This window comes from Ambystoma mexicanum, chromosome 10 (assembly GCF_040938575.1).
Source record: "Ambystoma mexicanum isolate Mex_15411 chromosome 10, UKY_AmexF1_1, whole genome shotgun sequence".
NCBI lineage: Eukaryota > Metazoa > Chordata > Amphibia > Caudata > Ambystomatidae > Ambystoma > Ambystoma mexicanum.
Genome location: NC_090932.1, coordinates 1474964802 through 1474988137, shown reverse-complemented (window position 1 = coordinate 1474988137; position 23336 = coordinate 1474964802). Strand labels below are relative to the sequence as shown.

At 46.0% G+C, this 23336-nt stretch overlaps 2 protein-coding genes and 1 long non-coding RNA gene across 6 annotated transcripts in view; 1 reads left to right on the top strand and 2 right to left on the bottom strand.

The window, feature by feature from the left end:
• The window catches only part of LOC138492430 (uncharacterized), a 39359-nt gene extending 24510 nt beyond the window's left edge, over window positions 1–14849 (bottom strand). The window contains exon 1 of the long non-coding RNA XR_011276202.1: window positions 14725–14849. This is a non-coding gene — a long non-coding RNA (uncharacterized lncRNA). The remainder of the gene's footprint in view (window positions 1–14724) is intronic.
• Window positions 14850–15131: 282 nt separating this feature from the next.
• CAMKK2 (calcium/calmodulin dependent protein kinase kinase 2) overlaps window positions 15132–23336 on the top strand; it is a 557312-nt gene continuing 549107 nt past the window's right edge. For 3 of the 4 annotated variants that reach the window (XM_069619567.1, XM_069619565.1, XM_069619566.1), the window contains exon 1: window positions 15132–15475. The gene's annotated coding sequence lies outside the window, so the exon portion shown is untranslated. The remainder of the gene's footprint in view (window positions 15476–23336) is intronic. The other variant, XM_069619568.1, reaches the window with a different exon arrangement.
• LOC138493042 (mucin-4-like) lies at window positions 19522–22260 on the bottom strand. The gene has a single exon (XM_069620277.1). The coding sequence runs from the start codon at window positions 22258–22260 to the stop codon at window positions 19522–19524; it is 2739 nt and encodes a 912-aa protein (XP_069476378.1).

Genomic DNA, 23336 nt, shown 5'->3' with positions numbered 1-23336 from the left:
TATAGGCCAAAAGTGAAAAAAAGTAAAAACTAAAAAGAATACAGGTATTGCTGATCATGTACTAGAAGCAGTCAAATGCATATGGGGAGATAGTCAGACGAATAATCCTGATAATATAATCACTCTAGCATGCCGGTAGGATCTCAAGATGTCTTGGAGGTTGACAATAACCTAGTATGTCGAGCTACAAAGCTAAAACATGATGCTAACCTACCGTCTAAATACGTGCGAAAGACACCCGATGACAGAAGTAGTAAACTTCTGAGTTCTGATAGCACCAATGCATCAGGCCACACCGACCATATAAATGCCCTACTGATGAAATCAATATTTGGTATTGATCATCGTCCTCCACTAAACCGAGCAGTAGTTCTACAAATCTTCCATGGCATTGTTCCTCTCTGCGTTATCTTGAATTATGATATATTGATTGTCGATCAGCTGGAGGACAAGACCAATGTAACATCTAATATATGGTGCCGCTCTAATGATATTAGTGAGTACATGCTAAGATTTGAAAATGACCTGTTTAAGTTTAGCGATAGTTGCTCTGAAGTCATGATGCTGGGGGTCAAATACCATTCTCGCTCTAGTGACTGAGTGCCATTGTAAAACAAATAGACCTGTTTTATCTATTGTGCCTGATTCGGGTCATAGTGCATATGCACAATAGCTTGAGCGAAAGAGTTACATCTAGCAACGTAGCAGGAGAGATCAGTGCAAACGACGGATACTGGCAATGGCTGCCCAGTGTCTTCAAGGCCCAGTTTGCAAAACACTCCCGAAGACATTGATATTATTTGCTCATGGAACACCAGAGGATTTTCCCACATTTCTGCACAGGAAGGTTTATTAGTATATATAGTTCTGTTTTGTTTTGTTGCTTGGCAGGAAACATGGTTAATGGAGACTTGTGATATTGATGGCTGTGGTACTATCCAAATGAACGCCACAAATGTACCCATTGGGCGACCTAAAGGAGGGCTGTTGATTTCTGTCCGCCATCCATGGACACTAAATGCCATTCAATTATGCCCACTGACAGTCCAAGTGGCTATTAATAGCGATAGCCCTATTGTCATTAGAATTCTAATTGTGAACATTTATGATCGACCTAACATGGCTGCTACTAAAGCTAACATCTCTGAAGCCAAACAAATCATGGATGACTATGGCAGCGGTGTGCCTATAATCATAACTGGAGACTTCAATGCGAGAATTGGCCTAAATAATAATTGGAAAAATGAGGATCTTGCATCTGAGCCATATATTACCTCAGACTCTAATAAGCAAGGTAAAGGATGGGCTAACCTATTTAGTGCATACAATTTGACTATGCTAAATGGTTATTGCCCTGGTGATGCAGGAAAAGCCTTTACGCAGATTAGCGGCAAGCAATGCTCCACTTAAGACTATATTATAGTTAATAATAAGACTCTTGCCATGGTGATCAACATGGCAGTGGTTGCTCGCGAAGAGAACGACCACTTACCAGTGTGCGCACTTATCAAAGTTAAGAGAGGAACTGAGCAGTACGATCTGAATGGTGACATTTATATTAACAATGGTGCTAATCGCATCAGATGGAATCCCACCAACCTTGACAAGGCCAACACTGTAGCAGTAAGCATCCTCTCCACTTTTTACAGAAATGGTACCAAATGCATGATAGCTGTAACCCGGAGACCTTGACAGAATTTTCTAGGATCGTTTGTACTATTAAAGACTCCACTGCCAGAAAGAGAATCTATAAGAGCCCAAGTGAACGTTGGAATCAGGGTACACGCTACGGTGGCAAATATGATCATCAAATTCAAGCATCCAAAAAGCATTTGCGTATTGAGATAGTGGATCTATTAAGAACTAGCCCTGAGACTTTGCAGTCAGAAAAGCTTTCTGTCTGTATAAAATCACTTAAAGATGCATATCGTAGATGGCTAAGGAAGTATAAAGCTGAGCACAAAATAATATAGGGTTACAATTGGCGCATCACACTAGATCAAATAATAGAGGGATCTTGAGTACCATTAACGCAGTGGCCAAGACCAATCTCCCGATAAATAGTGTGAGCGAGGAAGGATGGGAGACCCATATTAAAAATACACTACGATCTGGAGAGAGCAAGAATGATCTACATGTGACTGATTGTGCAATATGGTCATGTACATCCACAGTTGCTGATATTACCAAACAGGTCAGATTACTACCTTTATCTCGAGCGGTTGGCTCAGATGGCACCTGCAATGGGCTTTTGCGGTTAGCCCCAGAGCTATGGGCCAACTCTCTCCATAGCCTTTTCTCTCACATTGGGAGTTGTGGCGTGGTCCCTCCTAGCTGGAAAGAGAGCATCATACTCCCAATACAAAAAAAAGGATGCTGGAATGGCCCTCTAAATGATCGCATGCTGGCTATTCCAGCGAAAATCTTTGCTAAAGTTCTTCTTAAGGAAGTTAACACGTGGATATATGACAATGCGATACTACCATAGAATCAAACGGGTTTTAGAGCTAAATCCAGCACCTCACATAACCTATTGATACTGGTTAGTTTGATCGAGCATGCATGGGCCTGTCGCCAACTTCCAGTATATGGTGCATTTATTGATTTCAGTCCATCCTTCGATACCATCTTGCGCAATCGCCTATGGACCAAACTTGTAGCATGGAAGATTCCCCAGGTCTGTTGTCCATGATCAAATTATTATACTCTCATACTTCAGTACGTGTGAGATTGGACGGAGAGGGGTGTGTGCGTGGCCAGTTCCAGACTGTACGTGGGGCCAAAAAGGGATGCATCTTGGCTGATACATTATTTAATCTATACTTGACCAATCTTGCTGGTGCCCTTGAAACAAATGGGTACTTTTCCGCTTAAAATCGGCAGTGTTTAGATGGACTGGCTTGGTTATGCAGACGATCTGTTTCTGCTAGATTACACCCCATCAGGATTACAAGAAAAACTGAAGATCCTCGGTAGTTATGCTAATGAAAATGGTCTGCAAATCAATATAGACAAAAGAAAAATGGTCACCTTCCTTGGAAAACCCAAATGTCATAAACTCAATCGTATGACGTGGAAGCTCGACTCGAATGTTGTTGAAGTGGTGCATTACTATAAATATTTAGGGGTCTACTTAGACAATAAATTAAATTGGGAGGCACAATGGCATGAAATTCATCAGCACACAAGGAGGTTGCTCCATTAAGACGATACTGCTATATTCTGCTAAGATTCTTCCGTGTATGACTTACGGTATCGAATTGTGGGGAGTCAGACTTCTCTCTGAGGTAGCAAAATTTGAGGCTATGATATTATGAATTTTATTTCGAATGCCAAAAACTATGCTGATTGCATATCTGTTACTAGAATTTAACATCATGAGGATCACGGCTAGAGTAGGATAAAAATGACCCTCGACTTTTGAGTCTTTAATACATTTGGACAATCAGACAATAATGAATGAGGCAATGACTGCCTATAAAAACATTGGTGGTACTACCTTAGGGAGAATAAGTCATTTACAAACCATCCACCATAGATGGATGCAGGGATATGTACCTGCAACATCTTTAAGTTCTGCCAGTTCACAAAAAAGGTGGCTAAAAACAAAGATCTCTAGCCATAGCATGGAATGCGGGATCAAGCACTTATTTACCCACTCTAAAAGCAGTGAATGTATTCAAACAATCTATACACGAACTGAGACTCCTAAATATATGAGTGTGTTTCCAGAAAGTGCAATAATCAGAGCATATCTAATTCTTAAGTTTAATGCATCAGAAGTATTAGCTATCAGGGGAGCGAAGCCTGGCATACCCCAAACTGATCGCTTGTGCAGATTATGTGGCAATATGGAAAAAGCAAATGCTCAACATACTATGACTCAGTGTAACAGTCTAAATAAGCTAAGAAACAAGTATATGAAAGCATATTGTAACCTGAAATGGGAGGAAAATGTAACTACTAAGTGGCATTGTTTGTTGGAAGGTAATTACATTAATTTGATGTTCCACATGATGACATTTTTTGTTTTATGTATGACCATTTAACCAATCTATCCCACAGGATATTTTAATTTGATGTATAATTTTAGCTGAGTTTTTTTTCAATCAAAAATTGTTTTTCTTTTTTTTAGCCATGTGTGTATGTTGTTATATGCAAAGCTAAATCTACCTAAAAGTATATTATGTAAATAAATAAACATTAAACAGTGGTGGGGACCAGGAAGATCCCTGGGGCACTCCACATTTTACTGGTAGAGAATCAGACAGGTATGAACCCAGTTTAACTTGCTGAGTGCAGTTAGTTCAAAATGAATTAAACCATTTCAGGGATGCCTTGGACACCCAAGCAACCGCAGACAGTCTGGAAATAAGGATGCCAAAGTCAGCCGTGTCGAAGGCTGCTGTAAGGTCCCGCATGAGTAGCATGCTGATATGACCCTCGTTGGCAGCTCTCAGACTATCATCCCAGACTGAGACAAGTGCCATCTCAATCCCATCTCAGGCCCTGAATCCTGGCTGATGCACACCCAGGATCTTGTGTTTTTCCGGGAAACTCTGCAGTTGCGTGGTGACAATTTTCTCCAGGATCTTAGACGGCCAGAGAAGACTGGCAATTAGATGACAATTTGAAAGTACTTTGGGATTCAATGTATTTTGTTGTTTTAAAGTGGTGTAAGATTTGTTTGTTTTTAAGTACATTGGGATACATCCTTGAACTAAAGAAGCATTTATAACTGATAAAATAGGCCCACGTAATGGAGCCACATGGCGTCTGGCCAATTCTGCTGGGATAGGTTCATAATTAAAATGTGTTGGTTTGAGTTTACTAATAAGATTGAAGACTGTCTAAAAGTCACAGGGGAAAGTGCAAACAAGGGAATAATCAACTTTGCTACAAATATTGCCTCTCTATTTGATACAACAGCATGTTGGTGAAATGGCTAGGAGTCAATTTCCATCCTGGTTAAGTTTATTTTATCCAAAAAGAAGGCGTTGAATTTGCTCACCAGGTTAGATAATGGAGAAAGGCTGGGAATAGTGCATACAGGAGAAGCAAAGTTTTTTTATAGTTGATATTGATATTTTATATCTATCGCGCTCGTACACAAGTGTTTCAGAGCGTGACAAGGCAAGGGAGGGGAAAAGGGGAGAACAAACAGCAATTTTACTAGGCGCAGTGACATTGAAAACGCGCAAATGCATGGGAGAGGGGGAGGGGGAAAGTGCAGTTGTAAACAGAGCTTTTGATGTACTCTCAGCAAGATCAATCTGTTTCTGTATAAATAAAGATTTAGCTGATACAACTTTTTAAATAGGTTTTCAGCACTGTTTTTGCCTCCAAACGATCTTTAGGGTCTCTAGACTTTAGCCATGTCTTTTCCTTCTTTCGATAATGTATTTTAAGTGTTTTTAATCAGCCATTGTACCATTGGTTATTCCTATTCCTAGGTTTATTGGAACTCTTAATGGGGGCAATAGTGTCACAATTATTCTATAAAAGTAACATGTAGGTCTGATAAAGTTTAGAGCATTTTAGATTAGATCAGAGAGGAACCAAGCCAATGAGTAACTGGTTACTCATAGTATCAAGATTGTTTTACTGCGTAAAAATAGAGCATTAGCAGTAGAATCTTTCACAGATTGTACATGTTTTGCCGAAAAAGTAAAGGTTATCGCAAAATGGTCTGACCAGATACAGGAGTATTTTACTAATGACACAGGGTTTATCCTTTGAACATGACAGGGTGCTAATAGTGACCACCTGTATGAGATACTGACTCAGTGAGTAACTGGAGGTCATGGGAATGTAAAATATCTTTACGCTGATTCCGTTCTAAATCATTACTACACCAGATATTAAGGCCACCCAAGATAATCATATTTGAATAGCATAATGCTTGCGTTCCAAGGTAAGCATCAAAACCATGTAAACAAGAAGATCTATAGCAAAGGACTAACTGATAACATTCATTAGAAGATATACAAAACGTACACCAGGGAGGATATTGCAATCATGTCAACTCCACCTCCTCTGGGTGACTCGCAATTTACCCACTTGATTTGAAAGTTATCTGGCACCAATAAGTGGCAATGTGCAAAGGAACTGGCAGTAAACCATGACTCTGCTATAAAAAGAATGCCCAATTTTAAAGAACTAATAAGCTGCTTGAGTGCAGAGGCGTTTTTAACTGCAGATCTAGCATTGATCAAAGCCGCCTACACTGAGGGTGTCGCAGAGTGTGAGGATTACACAAGGTCACTGTTATAAATGCCTAAGTCTCTGCTTTTATCAAGGGCCCGTAGAGTAAGTGTGCCATAGTCGTTTTGTTTTAATGTCAACAGAATGTCTGCTGTATATTGTGGCACCATGTTATCACCACCAAAGCTAAGGTAACAAAATATAAAGAAGACAGTGGGTGAACCAAGGACCAGCAATATCAAATACAGCAGTTTATTCATTTATATAGCGCACCAAACCCTGAGGTATCAGGGCGCATTACATCGTTACATCATTACATGGGACAGTAGCATAAAATACAATAGTCAAGAAAAGACATTACAGATATTTACAGGGGAGGTCGCAGTGCAGCTGTTGGGGAACAGCCATAGCTTTACCTTTTTTCTGAAGCCAAAGTAGGACACTTCAGATCTTAGGTTGACCGGTAAGGTATTCCAAAGTTTGGACGCAAGCACAGGAAAGCTACTACCCCCTGCGTTCTGAAGCTTAAATCTGGGGACTTTGAAGCAGTGGGCATGAATGGATCTAGTAGGTCAGTCTTTCTAGAGACGTTGCATGCTAGCTAATCCGGGGCCAAATTAGAGAGGCATTTATGCATGATGGATACAGTTTTGAAGTTGATTCTATTCTATATGATTGCTAGCTATTCTTCATAGCTGAGATATGCTGTGATCTGGGTAGATTAAGAGCCGATCTGAGCGTATTGTTCTGAAGTATGTGGAGTTTTTGGGTGTTGTACTTACTAGTCCCTAGGTATAATTGCAATAATCTACTTTAGATAAGATTAGTGCTCTTGCTAACGTTATACAACTTGCTGTTGAGAGAAAAGGTTTACAGGCATTAATAAGTTTACAGGTATTAATATGTTTACAGGTGTCAGCTGTGGCTGAGGAAGTGGCATTGACTTGTCTCTTTAAGGTAAGAGCAGAGTCAAGATAGAAATCTAAGGTTTTTACTTCCTTGGAATCTTTTATGTTGATGCCGTCTATCATGAATGCATTATATTGGTTACTTAGGTTGTTCCGTTTAGCCGTAGAGCCAATGAGTAGTAGCTCTGTCTTTTCGGCCTTAAGACATAAACCGTCAGTGACAAATCAGGCATGGATAATAAGGTACATTTTATTGAGCAGGGCAGAGTCAGTGACATGATCACCTGAGATGGGGATGAGAATCTGAGTGTCATCTGCATAGTTGGTGTAGGTGACACCCTGACTGTCGAGATCATCAAAGAGTGGCTTGATGAAAATGTTGTACATGGAGGGAGAGACACATGAACCCTGATGTACTCTGCTGGTAACTGGTGCCGGCACAGCTGCTGACGTTGGTAAGAAGACCCTCATGGTTCTATTGTCTAAGAAAGATTGTATCCATGCAGTGGCTTTATCAGGGAAGAAGGTGACTGTTGTTAGGTGCTTGCAGAGTACTCTGTGATTAACTAAATCAATGACGGCTGAGAGGCCCAAGAGAAGGAGTGCTAGCTTGCCTTTGTCCTTTAATTCGTCCATTTGGTTTTTTAAATCTGTTAGAGCGAATTCTGTTCCGTGATTAGGTCTGAAGCCAGACTGTCATAGCCCTAAGAGTCTGTTGGATTCTAGATGAGTCTGAATTTGTAAGTAGGCAGCTCGATCTAGAATTGCAGGTGGTGTAGGGGATTCTAGCTCTCTTAGGATATTAAAATGTTCATGGGTATTTGAATTTGCACTATTGATTCTGGTATTGTGCATGTCTTTTTTAGCTTGAAGTATCTCAGATTTATATTTTATAGTTATTTTAGATAGACTTTCCTTGTAAGACGCTGTAGGGAGATTTTTCCAAAGTGATTCGGCCTTTCTTTTCTCAGAACGTTTTACTTTGAGGTTTGGGGTAAACCAAGAGTTTAAGTGTGTTTTCGGTCTGGCTTTGCACATTTTGAGGGGGGCTATTTTGTCGATGGCTTGCTGTATAGTGTTGTTGTAGAGTTCCACTAGTACTGTGGGGCCTGAAATGGTGGAGGCAAGATTGGTTATGGGTTGGAGTAGTGGTAATAAGTTTGCCACTGTTATATTCCGCTTATTTTTGGTGAGTGCTGGGGGAGCAGGTGATTTTGTCAGATTGGGTTGAGGGCTGTTCAGAAGGGTAAATGAGATGAGGTGGTAGTCAGTCCAAGCACAGGGTTTGTTGGCTAGAATCTTGGTATCACAGTTAAGATCGGCTAACCAATCTAAGATGGTTCCATGTCTTAAAATCACTGCAAAAATGGCCGTGAATACAACATTTTACCACCATAATCATGTAAAGGATGTGGGGGACACCCCCGCAACCTCTGGACCCATTATACCATTTAAGGGAAGCGGGGGACACCCCCAAAACCCCCACCCCCTTAAATAGTATAATGGGATACACCTTTACCAGGTAAAACCACAGCATTTTTGCTGCAATTTTTTTTACCTGTGGCATTTTGCCCCAATTTTATTACCCGATACCTCTAAGATTCTACCTTTGTTGTGCGTGGTCAAATTGATGCAGTGAGTGAAACCTAGTTCCGTAATGGTGTTAACAAGCGCTAATGCGTTGTTATCATTGGTATCATGAAGGCCTAAATTGAAGTCTCCTAGAAGTATAATCTGGGATTTAGGTTTGGTATTTTCAGAAAGTAGTGATGTGATATCTTCTTCTAAAGTGGCGATAGGGCCAGGCGGTCTGTATAAGAGGTGCATCGTTTTTGTGTGTGATGCAGATAGAGGTAATTTGACGGAGAGGAGCTCTCCTGAGGGGAAGAGGCGATAAGGGAGGATCCTTAGTCCTAGATTAGTTTTGGCAATGAAGGCAATACCTCCGCCTCTAGAGATTTCTCTGTCTAGCCTAAGTATAGAGTAATTATCTGGAATGGCTAGAGACAAGGTTGGCCCTGCTGCTCGATGAAGCCAAGTCTCAGTGATAGCTAAGAAATCTAGTTGGGTAGAAACTATGTCGTCCGCAATGTCTAGGGTGTGGGCTACCATAGATCTGGCATTAACTAACGCACCCTTAATGGGAGGTGAGTCCTTGTTCAAGGGGCATGTTGGTGGAATCAAACTAGTTGGTGGGGTAGGGAGAATCGGTGAGGTGCTGTTGTCAGAAGTACTCTTGGATCTCTCCTTAGGTTGGGTAGAGGTGGATCGTTTCTGCCTATAGGTGGACGGAAGTTGAGTGGTAGTTATAATTCTGGATCTGAGCCTATCATTTCTTAATTTGGTAGTGCAGGGTTGGTTAGGTGTAGGTCATATGGCATATAATTGTATCCATTGAGTTGGGGAGAGAGAACAATTAACATGGGTAGTATTCCTACAGTTTGAGGTAGGTAAATGTAGGCAGGGAGGTCGGAATCTAGTGGGCGTTATAAGCTCTGAAGGTGGGAGCATGGTGGCCATAGCTAGAGAGATCCGAGGATGACTTGACATGGAGTGCTGACACATTAAATTATAGGAATGGTGCTGGATATAGCTTTCTACTGGACTGGACCGAAAGAATTCAATGTAACTTTGCACTACCACAGAGCCTGGCCACTTAAATGGATAATCTGTGTTCAACACACCATTTGGACGGAGGTGTATATATCATGTATGTGCAAAATATACTGTGATGACACTTGGCACCGAGTTGGCTGAGCTCTCGCTGACCGGCTGTTTTGATGCCCAGGATTGGGGGGCATTACTGAATGGTACCAGAGCAGGGTGACTGTGAATGTTAGGCACCCGGAGGTGACGCAGCCGCGGGCGTCACGCTGTGCTTTTCTGAGATAGAAAAGTGTTGTTGAGGGGTGTGGATTACTGTAAGGAAGTTGAATGCAATTGGTACTCCTACAGTAGTTAGTCATAGAAGGCTCATACTGTCACAGGATTGCTTTGCACAACATTAACAAAGCCATTAAAACCAAGCTCTTTGTATGAAATGTACCTGACTGCACTCTGTAACTGTACATTGCATATCATGCATCACTTGTAACTATGCCTGTATCTGTGTAACCAAGAGACCTCTGAATCAAGAATCCAACATTTACTTGTAACAGCGCCTCGATGCCCCTGGGCTGCAAGTGCACTATGCAAATAAATAAATAAACGAATAGGTATTTGGTGCCCTTGTGTGGATGCTGCAGGATCCAATTTATGACTGGCATGTTTTCCAGCATGCGATGATGCTTCAGCTCCCAATAGGATCCACTGGAGAACTCTTTCAGCTGATGGTGGAAAGCCACAGTGTCCGGTATGGTTATCGGGGGTCTGAGCGTCATCACATCCTCTACAGTATCTGTTCTCCCTCTAATAACCTATATTATTACCGACCACTACCAACATTACAGAATTATAATTATTATTCTTTTATAACAGTTTGTAAGTGCGAGCCCGGTATTCGAACCTGTCTTGCTATGTGTTGTCTTGCTTCCAAGACAAACGTGTTGCCCTTGAGCTACCCTCCCAGCATCATGACCTGTTCTACAGCATCTGTTGCAACACACAGTACAGGGTCTTTAATTGGACAATGGCTACTGTACTGCAGTAATGACTTACATTCAACAGGATTATGAAATGCCTGAAGACTCTGCTATTGAATTTCTGTCCTAATACACGTTTTACTGATATTCTGACAGTTTTGATGTACTTATAGTTGTAGTGAAATGTCTAACATGAACACTCGCCCATGGGGCATGGCTGGTGCTTTATAAAACAACATAAATAAATAAATGGGTGCCAGGATAAGTGCAGATCCCTCTTCTACACCCCACGTTTGAGCGTGAGACACCCTGGCAAGAGTAAAATGCTCCAGGAAGATCAGGTGTGAATTCCAGAAGACGGACGTTGGGAATGTGGCCTCATTTCTGAGGAAGTCAAAATGAATGCACTTTGAGGCATGGGGCTGGCTCAGACGCACAGTCAATACAGTGAGAAACGTTGGCAAACATCATATTGCGTGCTCTTTGCAGTAGCTTTGATTGTGGAATGGGTACTGAGGTGCAGGGATATATGCATTACATAATGAGTCAAAATGTCAGTGGAAGGTGACCAACCATTAGCACAATATAGCACAGCTGTTTTACAGTCAACGGTCAAAGAAACAAAGTGTTCAGTACGCATAATATACAGTGTGCTGTATGTCCCGTCTTTTACAGGGCCCTGGCCTGCCCCCCCCCCCCCCCCCTCTCTCCACACCGCCCCCCCCCCACCCCCCCCCCCCCCTCTCCCTCCACCATCACTGCAGATCCTGGCCCCAACACACAAGTAAGCACGTGGACTACATGCTACATACTGTACTCACTGTACAGCAGTGGGACCCTCTGACATTATGGCCTGTGTGAATTATCCATAAAAGCATGGAAACATACACATGTTAAAGTGAGAGCTGGCAGGGAATCGAGTACTGAGACCAACTGATCTGGGTCGCCCAATCTTTGAGGCACTCACCCAAATGACTAGCGAACAGCAGCCTCAAACCCTTGCTCCTGAATATGTTGCAGGCGCAAGGCAGCCATAGGTCAGAGGGTTCCATGCCATTTCAACGAAATAAATTGCTTTGTGGTCATTTACTTTGTGCAAATCACTTTGAATGTGTACTTTTATTTATTCTCTATTTCCTTCCAACCACCCCCCCCCCCTATCTTCATTACCACCCCTACACCAACCATCCCGACCCCGCCCTGGACACCCGCTCGGGCTGCATTCAATGGCAAGGCGCCACCCAGTGGTGAAATGAGAAACAGCATCAGGAAAGGTTGTGAATGGCTTGTGCGGCTGGCAGACTGGGCCCACGCATCTCAGCAAGAGGTGCTTGAGGCGGCCTGTTCAGCCTGTAAAAACAGTGAGATTTTAAGAACTCGATGACATGGGCAGCACCTAACGCGCCAACGTGTACTCCATGAACAGAGCATCATGGCATGCCCCGAGGAAGCCATTTGGCGGAACAAATGCTAACGTAAACTTTATGGTACAAAATATAATAAAATACAAATCTAGCCAACAATGACAGTCACCTTTCAGTGCTGCTTGGATTATGATCAGACAACAATAATTATGCTTTGAAGGAGGGAGGGAGAAAAAGAAACGGTGCCCAGACCAAAGTGCTGCAGAGGAGCAGAAGAGTGATAGAAGGTTGCTTGGAAGCAGGGAGGGGGAAAAGGAAACGGCGCAGAGTCCAAAGTGCTCCAGACGAGCAGAAGAGTGATAGAAGGTTGCTTGGCAGCAGAGAGGGAGAAAAGGAAACGGCGCCCAGACCAAAGTGCTCCAGAGGAGCAGAAGAGTGATAGAAGGTTGCTTGGCAGCAAAGAGGGAGAAAAGGAAACGGCCCCCAGACCAAAGTGCTCCAGAGGAGCAGAAGAGTGATAGAAGGTTGCTTGGCAGCAGGGAAAGAGAAAAGGAAACGGTGCCGAGTCCAAAGTGCTCCAGAGGAGCAGAAGAGTGATAGAAGGTTGCTTGGAAGCAGCGAGGGAGACAAGGAAACGGTGACCAGAGCAAAGTGCTGCAGAGGAGCAGAAGAGTGATAGAAGGTTGCTTGGCAGCAGGGAGGGAGAAAAGGAAACGGTGCCCAGACCAAAGTGCTCCAGAGGAGCAGAAGAGTGATGGAAGGTTGCTTGGAAGCAGCGAGCGAGAAAAGGAAACGGTGCCCAGAGCAAAGTGCTGCAGAGGAGCAGAAGAGTGATAGAAGGTTGCTTGGCAGCAGGGAGGGAGAAAAGGAAACGGCGCCCAGACCAAAGTGTTCCAGATGAGCAGAAGAGTGATAGAAGGTTGATTGGAAGCAGGGAGGGAGAAAAGGAAACAGCGCTGAGTCCAAAGTGCTCCAGGGGAGCAGAAGAGTGATAGAAGGTTGCTTGGAAGCAGGCCAGACCAAAGTGCCCCAGGGAAGCAGAAGACCAGAGGAGCAAAAGAGTGATAGAAGGTTGCTTGGCAGCAGGGAAAGAGAAAAGGAAACGGTGCCCAGACCAAAGTGCTCCAGAGGAGCAGAAGAGTGATAGAAGGTTGCATGGAAGCAGGGAGGGGGAAAAGGAAACGGTGCCCAGACCAAAGTGCTGCAGAGGAGCAGAAGAGTGATAGAAGGTTGCTTGGAAGCAGGGAAGGAGAAAAGGAAACGGTGCAGAGTCTAAAGTGCTCAAGGGGAGCAGAAGAGTGATAGAAGGTTGCTTGGAAGCAGCGAGGGAGAAAAGGAAACGGTGCCCAGAGCAAAGTGCTCCATTGGAGCAGAAGAGTGATAGAAGGTTGCTTGGCAGCAGGGAGGGAGAAAAGGAAGCGGTGCCCAGACCAAAGTGCTCCAGAGGAGCAGAAGAGTGATAGAAGGTTGCTTGGAAGCAGCGAGGGAGAAAAGGAAACGGTGCCCAGACCAAAGTGCTGCAGAGGAGCAGAAGAGTGATAGAAGGTTGCTTGGCAGCAGGGAGGGAGAAAAGGAAACGGTGCCCAGACCAAAGTGCCCCAGGGGAGCAGAAGAACAGAGGAGCAGAAGAGTGATAGAAGGTTGCTTGGCAGCAGGGAAGGAGAAAAGGAAACGGTGCCCAGAGCAAAGTGCTCCATTGGAGCAGAAGAGTGATAGTAGGTTGCTTGGCAGCAGGGAGGGAGAAAAGGAAACGGTGCCCAGACCAAAGTGCTCCAGAGGAGCAGAAGAGTGATAGAAGGTTGCTTGGAAGCAGCGAGGGAGAAAAGGAAACGGTGCCCAGACCAAAGTGCTGCAGAGGAGCAGAAGAGTGATAGAAGGTTGCTTGGCAGCAGGGAAGGAGAAAAGGAAACGGTGCCCAGACCAAAGTGCCCCAGGGGTGCAGAAGACCAGAGGAGCAGACGAGTGATAGAAGGTTGCTTGGCAGCAGGGAGGGAGAAAAGGAAACGGTGCCCAGACCAAAGTGCCCCAGGGGAGCAGAAGACCAGAGGAGCAGAAGAGTGATAGAAGGTTGCTTGGCAGCAGGGAAGGGGAAAAGGAAACGGTGCCCAGACCAAAGTGCCCCAGGGGAGCAGAAGACCAGAGGCGCAGAAGAGTGATAGAAGGTTGCTTGGCAGCAGGGAAGGAGAAAAGGAAACGGTGCCCAGACCAAAGTGCTCTAGAGGAGCAGAAGAGTGATAGAAGGTTGCTTGGCAGCAGGGAGGGAGAAAAGGAAACGGTGCCTAGACCAAAGTGCCCCAGGGGAGCAGAAGACCAGAGGAGCAGAAGAGTGATAGAAGGTTGCTTGGCAGCAGGGAAGGAGAAAAGGAAACGGTGCCCAGACCAAAGTGCTGCAGAGGAGCAGAAGAGTGATAGAAGGTTGCTTGGCAGCAGGGAGGGAGAAAAGGAAACGGCGCAGAGACCAAAGTGTTCCAGAGAAGCAGAAGACAGGAGGAGCAGAAGAGTGTTAGAAGGTGAGGGGTGGAACCGCCCCCCCCCCGCCCCCCCCACTGAATGCTTCATTATCAGGCCCTGTTTCTTCTTCTCTGCAGCACCTTTCACTTACACTTCTTCTGTTGGCTCCCTCCGCACCATTATTTGTCTCTGTCGCACCCTTCCCGTTTCTCTTACCTTTTGTTTACTTTTCGTTGTATGTTCCCCTTTTTTCTAGCTTGTATCAGGACGAGTCCCTTTCAGACTTGTCCCTCTTCCCCACGCCTCTCGCTTCCACTTCCACTGTAGCTTTCTATCTCCCATTCTGTTTTTCTATCTTGCTCTCTCTGTATATTTACCTCCCTCCTACTCTGGGTTTCTATCTCTGTATGTCTTGTCCCCTTATTGCCTCTATGTGCCGTCCTCCCTCTTGCCCCACCCTTTCCTCCTCCCCCTTACCCCTTCGCCCCTTCCCCAGTCCCCTCCGTAGCCCCTACCGCTTCCCTTCCTTCTCGCCCCCTCCTCTTCTCCTTCGTTCGCCCCACCCCTTCGGCCCCTTCCTCTTCGCACTCTCCTCCCCGCCCTCTGCAAGAGATGCTTTCATAGGAACATAACAGTTAAACGCAGAGGCCAATTGCAGCGCTCGTTACAGCGCTGCACATCTGGCCCATTCAGGGAGGCGCTCTGAGGGGGAGGTAGGGCTGTGAGGGGCTGGGGGTGCTCCGAGAGGGAGGCAGAGCTCGGAGGGAGCTCTGAAGGGAAGGACGGGCTTTTGAGGAGGCAGCGCTGCCAGCGAGGTAGCTGCTGCCCCAATTTACCTCTCGGCGCCCGGGCTCGCCTCACCGCTGCTAGGTGACCTCGGGTCCTGCACGGGTCTGAGCGCTCCAGCCCCGCGGCACCACGGGCTGCAGGACAGCGCCACGCGTATAGCGCCTCATCCAGAGAGCAGGTAAGGTGCTGCCTGCAAGCAGAAACAGTGTGCGCCCACGCCTTCATACATGTAACACTGTCAGGGTGGAAGGGCTGCTTCTGGGTGCTGGGCGGGCGTGGGTGCGCTGCCACCTCTGGCACCTGCGTACTGTGCATCGGCGCATGGCTGGGCTGATTTTGCCCAGGCACCTCTGTACAGAGCTGCACCTGGGCTGTGTGCGTGCACGGACACCGCGGCAAGCGTCTGCATAGTGCGATTGCATCGCCACCACCCGTCTTCTGGGTGTGCAGTGGCACACATCTGTGCTGTGTGGTCGCAGGTGTGATTGCGGCGTCACCTGAGGTCGAATGCTGTAATGATATCCCCGCACACACTCGGGTGGCGAGAGTGATTGTATTGGCAACTCCCTCCCACGTCTGTTTGTGTGACTGCATTGAGAGACATCTGTGCACGTGGGTTGTGTGCGAGTGCCCCGCCACCTGCGCACACCTGTACCGTGTGAAGGCGCCGCCACCCCCGGCAGCTGGATTCGAAGATTGCGCTGGCAGCCCTGCACACACCTGTATGGCGTGGGCGAAGGCTCACCCGCGCGCACAGGTACTGTGAGATTGCATGCTCAGACCTGTGCACATCTGTGTCGGTGATTTCCCCGTCGCCTGCACACACCTGCGTTCGGGCTGCACGAGCAACGCTGCCCCCGCCCGAAACAGTGCACGGGAACCTCTGCTCTGGGTGATTGCACCCCCACCTGGCGGGCTTCACTTGCACCGCTGCATACGTCTGTACGGTGGGACTGTGGTGTCACCTGCACACACCTGTAGCGTGTGATTTCACTGTCGCCCACGCACATCTGCATTGCAGGGTGGATCGTGTTGCACCTCTGTGCAGTTTAGATGTGTGTAAGTGCCCGGCCATATGGGATTACATTAGCAACTATGCCCAGCGTTCCAGGTACTGCACTGACACCTCTGCACGCGTTTGTTGTATGCGTCTGCACTGTCACCTGCACATCTGTGTGCAGTGTGATTGCCCTGGCAGCGCCGCACACACCTGTTTGCACTGGCCCCATTAGACACATCGGTGAGGCTGATTGTACTGTGTTGTCAACTGCACGCCCCCTGTATTGTGGGATTGTATTGCCACCCCTGTACACATCGCACCGTGGGGTTTGGCACTCCACATATCACGATTGTGTTATTGTACTGTTACCTGTGCGCACTCATGTGTTGTATGAATGCTTCACCGTGCACGTATTTGTGTGAGTGCAGTGACACCTATGATGCCTGCACAATCACCCACTGCAGAGGCCTTGCACTTATTTGCATTGTGTCAATGACCTGTCACTTGTGTATATTTGGATTGTGTGATTGCAGTAGCAACTCTGCGCACGTCTATTTTGAGTGATTGTATTGCCACCTGTGGACGCATCTGTGTGTGTGACTCCACACATCTTGATTGTGTGAGTGCACCGCCACCTCTGCACGCATTCATAGTGTGTGAATTCATTTTCGCCTGCGTATGTTGGAGTTGTGTGGTTTCAACGGCGCCTCTGATGCACAGTTGCCAGCCCAATCACACAATACGGATGTTTGCAGAGGCTCTGTATCGTGCCAGTGTCCTGTCATATTCCCCGAGTGTGTGATTGCATTAGGAATGATGCACACACCTGTAGTGAGTGATAGCTACATGTCTGTTAAATGTTAAAGGTATTTATATCGCCCACCGTCACCAACAGAGTTGGTCCCCAGGCGCTCGGGCGGGTCTGTAAAACAAGAAGGCGGGTGAAGAGGGAGTAGGAGAATTTGAGAGAAGTGGTGTGCTGTCGGCGGCTTCAGTTCGGTTTCCACTGTGCGCTGTGCTTTGGTGTGAGTATTGGACCAGGGCGAGACCTCGTGTGCTGTTTATGTGTTGTTTGTTTGTTGCGGTGTGGTGAAGTGCATGCGGTTTGCTGGGCGAGAGATGGTTGTGTGGATTTTCGGGGGAGTTAGGTATGCAGAGATTTGAAGTTGGGTTTGTGGATTGTATGTCCTGGTTCTAGCAGATCTCGTTCTGTTTAACTGGCATTCCTATGGGCAGGCTCAGTTGCTGCTTTCCTTTCTTCACCATCTAACTGTTGTGGGCAGAGGCGTAGCCAGCATTGTATAGCAATGGGGCCTGAAGCTAATGTAGTTGGGCCCACTGCACTGACAAAAATATCTGTAAATGCCCACACAGCGCTGCCGAGTGGGCATTTACAGATTTTGGGTGGGCCTTGCCCCTCAGGCCCTACCCTGCCTATGCCTCTGGTTGTGGTGATGGCACGGCACGTTCCCGGCTTTATTGTAATGAACTTAGTGTAATGGGGTTGGGTATGTCTAGTGCCCCCCCTTTCTGGTTTGGGTGCTGTGGATTTTTCCGCCCCCTGTTCCCTTGCTATCTATTGGGACGTAGGTCTGTTGGAGCTTGGGTGTAGTTCGGGGCCAGGGTGCTATTGATGAATCGTCCTTGACCTTCCGTTTTGGTCTGCCTATGTATAGTTTGTAGTTTGGTGTGTAGTAGAATGTCTTCCTTAGGTTCTGTTTGTAGTTGATAGCCTGGTGAGGTCTGGGAGTCGGTATCTTCGTTCATCATTGTTTTAGCTATGTGTGTGCCCCTGTGGGAGGTCTCCTAGTTACGCAGTGAAGAGCCAGGATTTGAGCAGTGTCCTGAATAGTAGGTGGTTTCTTGTGTTACATATGTTCTTTGGTAAGTCGTTCCAAGCTTTCGGTGCCTGGTCAGAGAAAGAAGATCCACAGAGTTTAGGGTTTCGGTTCCAAGTGGATGTTGTTGCTTGATCTGAGCATTCTTGTTGGTTGATATATAAACGTAATTTGTCTCTCAGGAACTCAGCACCTTGGTTGTGGATTGCTCTGTGCGTGATGCACATTGATTTGAATTTGATTCGTTGTTTTATTGGTAGCCAATGTTGTATTTTTAGTGAAGGTATTATGTGTTCTCTTCGGGGTAGTTTGAGAAGCAATCTGGCCTATGCATTTTGTATGTGTTGTCGTTTTTTTAGAAGTCGTTCAGGTATGTCCAGGCATAGGCTATTAGCGTAACCTACTCTGGACATGACGAGAGCTATGATGGCAAGTGTTTTGTTGGCGAATAACGGGAACGGTAGGATCCTTTTTGCTGCTTGCTTGTGTGTTTGTCCTAGCTTTTTATCATTACGTTGATTTGCTTGCACACCCGCTGTGTTGTGTCACTGTAACAGCAGCACTACACGCAAAAGGATGATTTGTTAAGCGACCACACCCAAAGGTGTATTAAGTGGAAGGGGTAGAGCCTGGTCGCAGCGGGTGAGGAGGTCAGTGGCAGGTGGAGAAAATAGCGCTTGCAGGCAACACGGATGTTAAAACAATCGGGCTTTGAGTGCATTTAGCATAATTAGGCATACTGCCTTATAAGTTAAACCGCCAACAGATTAATAAAAGACCACCCCAATTAATGTTCTCTTCAGTCTTTGATTTATAGGTAAAATCATGTCTCCAAGCAACGCAGCAGAACAGTTTTTAGTTCGAGTCATCAGGTGATTTATATAGCGCTTCACACCAGGTTCCTCCAGTTTCTATGAGCTGCAATACTCAGTATCACCATTATGATCTACTCCATTAGGATGAAGGGCTGCGTCGGTGGTGTGGAACCCATGTGGCGCAGCACCCCCCTGTTTCCAAGGGGCGCGTGTGAGGTTGAGCTACCCGCCTAGTTTCTCTAACACCCAGCTTAGTGAAGTTGATTTGCTCCAGATAAGCTGTCAGGTAAAGTCAGGGTTAGGAGTGGTTTATCTCCTGGTCATTAGGGTCACTTTTATCTAGGGCTGGCTTTTGATTGATAATGCTTTGCATGCTGGGACTTGTAGGCTCTCATTTGCTATGTTATGTTGATTTATAGCGCGCACAGCTGCCATTTGCATGACAAAAGTAGACATAAAATAACCAGCAATGCATTCATTCTAGAGACTCCATTTGGTGTCTGCAGTCTTGTGGCATCTGCACTCATTCTAGAGGCTCCATTTGGTGTCTGCAGTCTTGTGGCGTCTGCAATCATTCTACAGGCCCATATGGTGTCTGCAGTCTTGTGGCATCTACACTCATTCTAGAGGCTCCATTTGGTGTCTGCAGTCTTGTGACGTCTGCACTCATTCTAGAGGCTCCATTTGGTGTCTGCAGTATTGTGGCGTCCCCACTCATTCTAGAGGTTCCCTTTGGTGTCTTCAAACTTGTGGCGTCTGCACTCATTCTAGAGGCTCCATTTGGTGTCTGCAGTCTTGTGACGTCTGCACCAATTCTACAGGCTCTGCTTGGTATCTGCAGTCTTGTGATGTCTGCACTCATTGTAAAGGCTCCATTTGGTGTTTGCAGTCTTGTGACGTCTGCACTCATTCTAGAGGCTCCATTTGGTGTATGCAGTCTTGTGGTGTCTCCACTCATTCTAGAAACTCCCTTTGGCGTCTGCAATCTTGTGGCGTTTGCACTCGTTCTACAGGCTCCATTTGGTTTCTGCAGTCTTGTGATGCCTGAACTTATTTTAGAGGCTCCATTTGGTGTCTGGAGTCTTGTGACGTCTGCACTCATTCTAGAGGCTCCATTTGGTGTATGCAGTCTTGTGACGTCTGCACTCATTCTAGAGGCTCCATTTGGTGTATGCAGTCTTGTGGTGTCGCTACTCATTCTAAAGGCTCCCTTTGGCGTCTGCAGTCTTGTGGCGTCTTCACTCATTCTAGAGGCTCTATTTGGTGTCTTTAGTTTTGTGGCGTCTCCACTCATTCTAGAGAATCCATTTGGTGTCTGCAGTCTTGTGGCATCTGCACTCATTCTAGAGGCTCCATTTGGTGTATGCAGCCTTGTGGTGTCGCTACTCATTCTAGAGGCTTTCTTTGATGTCTGCAGTCTTGTGGCGTCTTCACTCATTCTAGAGGCTCTATTTGGTGTCTGCAGTCTTGTGGCGTTTGCACTTGTTCTAGAGTATCCATTTGGTGTCTGCAGTCTTGTGACATCTGCACTCATTCTAGAGGCTCCATTTGGTGTATTCAGTCTTGTGGTGTCGCTACTCATTCTAGAGAATCCATTTGGTGTCTGCAGTCTTGTGGCTTCTGCACTCATTCTAGAGGCTCCATTTGGTGTATGCAGTCTTGTTGTGTCGCTACTCATTCTAGAGGCACCATTTGGTGTCTGCAGTCTTGTGGCGTCTGCACTCATTCTAGAGGCTCCATTTGGTGTATGCATTCTTGTTGTGTCGCTACTCATTCTAGAGGCTCCATTTGGTGTATGCAGTCTTGTTGTGTCACTACTCATTCTAGAGGCTCCATTGGGTGTATGCAGTCTTTTTGTGTCGCTACTCATTCTAGAGGCTCCATTTGGTGTATGCAGTCTTGTGGTGTCGCTACTCATTCTAGAGGCTCTCTTTGGTGTCTGCAGTCTTGTGGCGTCTTCACTCATTCTAAAGGCTCTATTTGGTGTCTGCAGTTTTGTGGCGTCTCCACTCGCTCTAGAGAATCCATTTGGTGTCTGCAGTCTTGTGGCGTCTGCACTCATTCTAGAGGCTCCATTTGGTGTATGCATTCTTGTTGTGTCGCTACTCATTCTAGAGGCTCCATTTGGTGTATGCAGTTTTGTTGTGTCGCTACTCATTCTAGAGGCTCTCTTTGGTGTCTGCAGTCTTGTGGCGTCTTCACTCATTCTAGAGGCTCCATTTGGTGTATTCAGTCTTGTGGTGTCGCTACTCATTCTAGAGAATCCATTTGGTGTCTGCAGTCTTGTGGCATCTGCACTCATTCTAGAGGCTCCATTTGGTGTATGCAGTCTTGTGGTGTCGCTACTCATTCTAGAGGCTCCATTTGGTGTATGCAGTCTTGTGGTGTCGCTACTCATTCTAGAGGCTCTCCTTGGTGTCTGCAGTCTTGTGGCGTCTTCACTCATTCTAGAGGCTCCATTTGGTGTATTCAGTCTTGTGGTGTCGCTACTCATTCTAGAGAATCCATTTGGTGTCTGCAGTCTTGTGGCATCTGCACTCATTCTAGAGGCTCCATTTGGTGTATGCAGTCTTGTGGTGTCGCTACTCATTCTAGAGGCTCCATTTGGTGTATGCAGTCTTGTGGTGTCGCTACTCATTCTAGAGGCTCTCCTTGGTGTCTGCAGTCTTGTGGCGTCTTCACTCATTCTAGAGGCTCTATTTGGTGTCTGCAGTCTTGTGGCTTCTGCACTCATTCTAGAGGCTCCATTTGGTGTATGCAGTCTTGTTGTGTCGCTACTCATTCTAGAGGCTCCATTTGGTGTCTGCAGTCTTGTTGTGTCGCTACTCATTCTAGAGGCTCCATTTGGTGTCTGCAGTCCTGTGGTGTCTGCACTCATTCTAGAGGCTCCATTTGGTGTATGCATTCTTGTTGTGTCGCTACTCATTCTAGAGGCTCCATTTGGTGTATGCAGTCTTGTTGTGTCACTACTCATTCTAGAGGCTCTATTGGGTGTATGCAGTCTTTTTGTGTCGCTACTCATTCTAGAGGCTCCATTTGGTGCATGCAGTCTTGTGGTGTCGCTACTCATTCTAGAGGCTCTCTTTGGTGTCTGCAGTCTTGTGGCGTCTTCACTCATTGTAGAGGCTCTATTTGGTGTCTGCAGTTTTGTGGCGTCTCCACTCATTCTAGAGAATCCATTTGGTGTCTGCAGTCTTGTGGCGTCTGCACTCATTCTAGAGGCTCCATTTGGTGTATGCATTCTTGTTGTGTCGCTACTCATTCTAGAGGCTCCATTTGGTGTATGCCGTCTTGTGGCGTCTTCACTCATTCTAGAGGCTCTATTTGGTGTCTGCAGTCTTGTGACGTCTGCACTCGTTCTAGAGGTTCCATTTGGTACCGACTTGGTCACCACATATTCAATCACCCATGATCAAATATAATTCAGATGCATCTATGCAATAAACTCCCCACCCTCATATTGCCACACAGTAGCTTCACCGACATTCAGATTAATTATGAAGCACATCCATAAGGCCTTGATCTTTCCCTGCCTTGGGTCCCCTCCTCTGGAATCGCCAGAAACTCCTCCCGGGTTCAGAACTCCAGCTGTCAGAAAATCCCTGAAAAATGCACTATTTCAGCATTTCACTACTAAGAGCAAAGGTGCAGTAGTGCATCAAGAGAAATGTGCATTTTATGCGTGCAGCAATAACAGCAATTGATCTTTGCAACTAGTGGAAAACACTATTGAACACACATTTTCTATCAGAAAAAAATGATAAGTAACAATGAACACACATTTGTACAATTATTAAAAACTCTTAAAAAACCACCAGCGACTTACCAAAGAATAAATACTAGACATAGGAAACGCCTTACTCATTCTACCGGATTCCTTCACGGCGTTGGCGAGGGGCGAGGGCAGGTGTTCACTTCTTGGGTCATAGGTATGGGAAAGATGTGGCCCCCTTTGTTGTTATTCTTGCTTTAGACAATTGGAGGGTTCAGCTCCTAGGTGTACACAGGGGTTTGGGAAGACGATACTTAGCGATTCTGCCACTCAAGTACTTGGGATGGAGGTACTCTGTATAGGCTTGTGTGTAAAAATAAAAACACGGATATGTTGTGTGCTGATAAAGTGCTACATGCCTGATTTCTCCCGTGCTATGACTACCGCATATTATGGCACACACTGAGCCTGGCCAAGGGGTTTGAACTTGCAAAGTGGAGGCTGCCCTCATGCCAGAGACCAGTGCTCTACTTATGAGCTATGAAACTGGACAACCTTTGGGCCTTGACAAAGCTTCACAGTAGCTGAAAGGACACCCTGGATGGCAAGAATGTAGAGATGTGAGAATTGTAATATTTGGATGATAAACAGCCTTTAAATTGGGGAACCGGTAC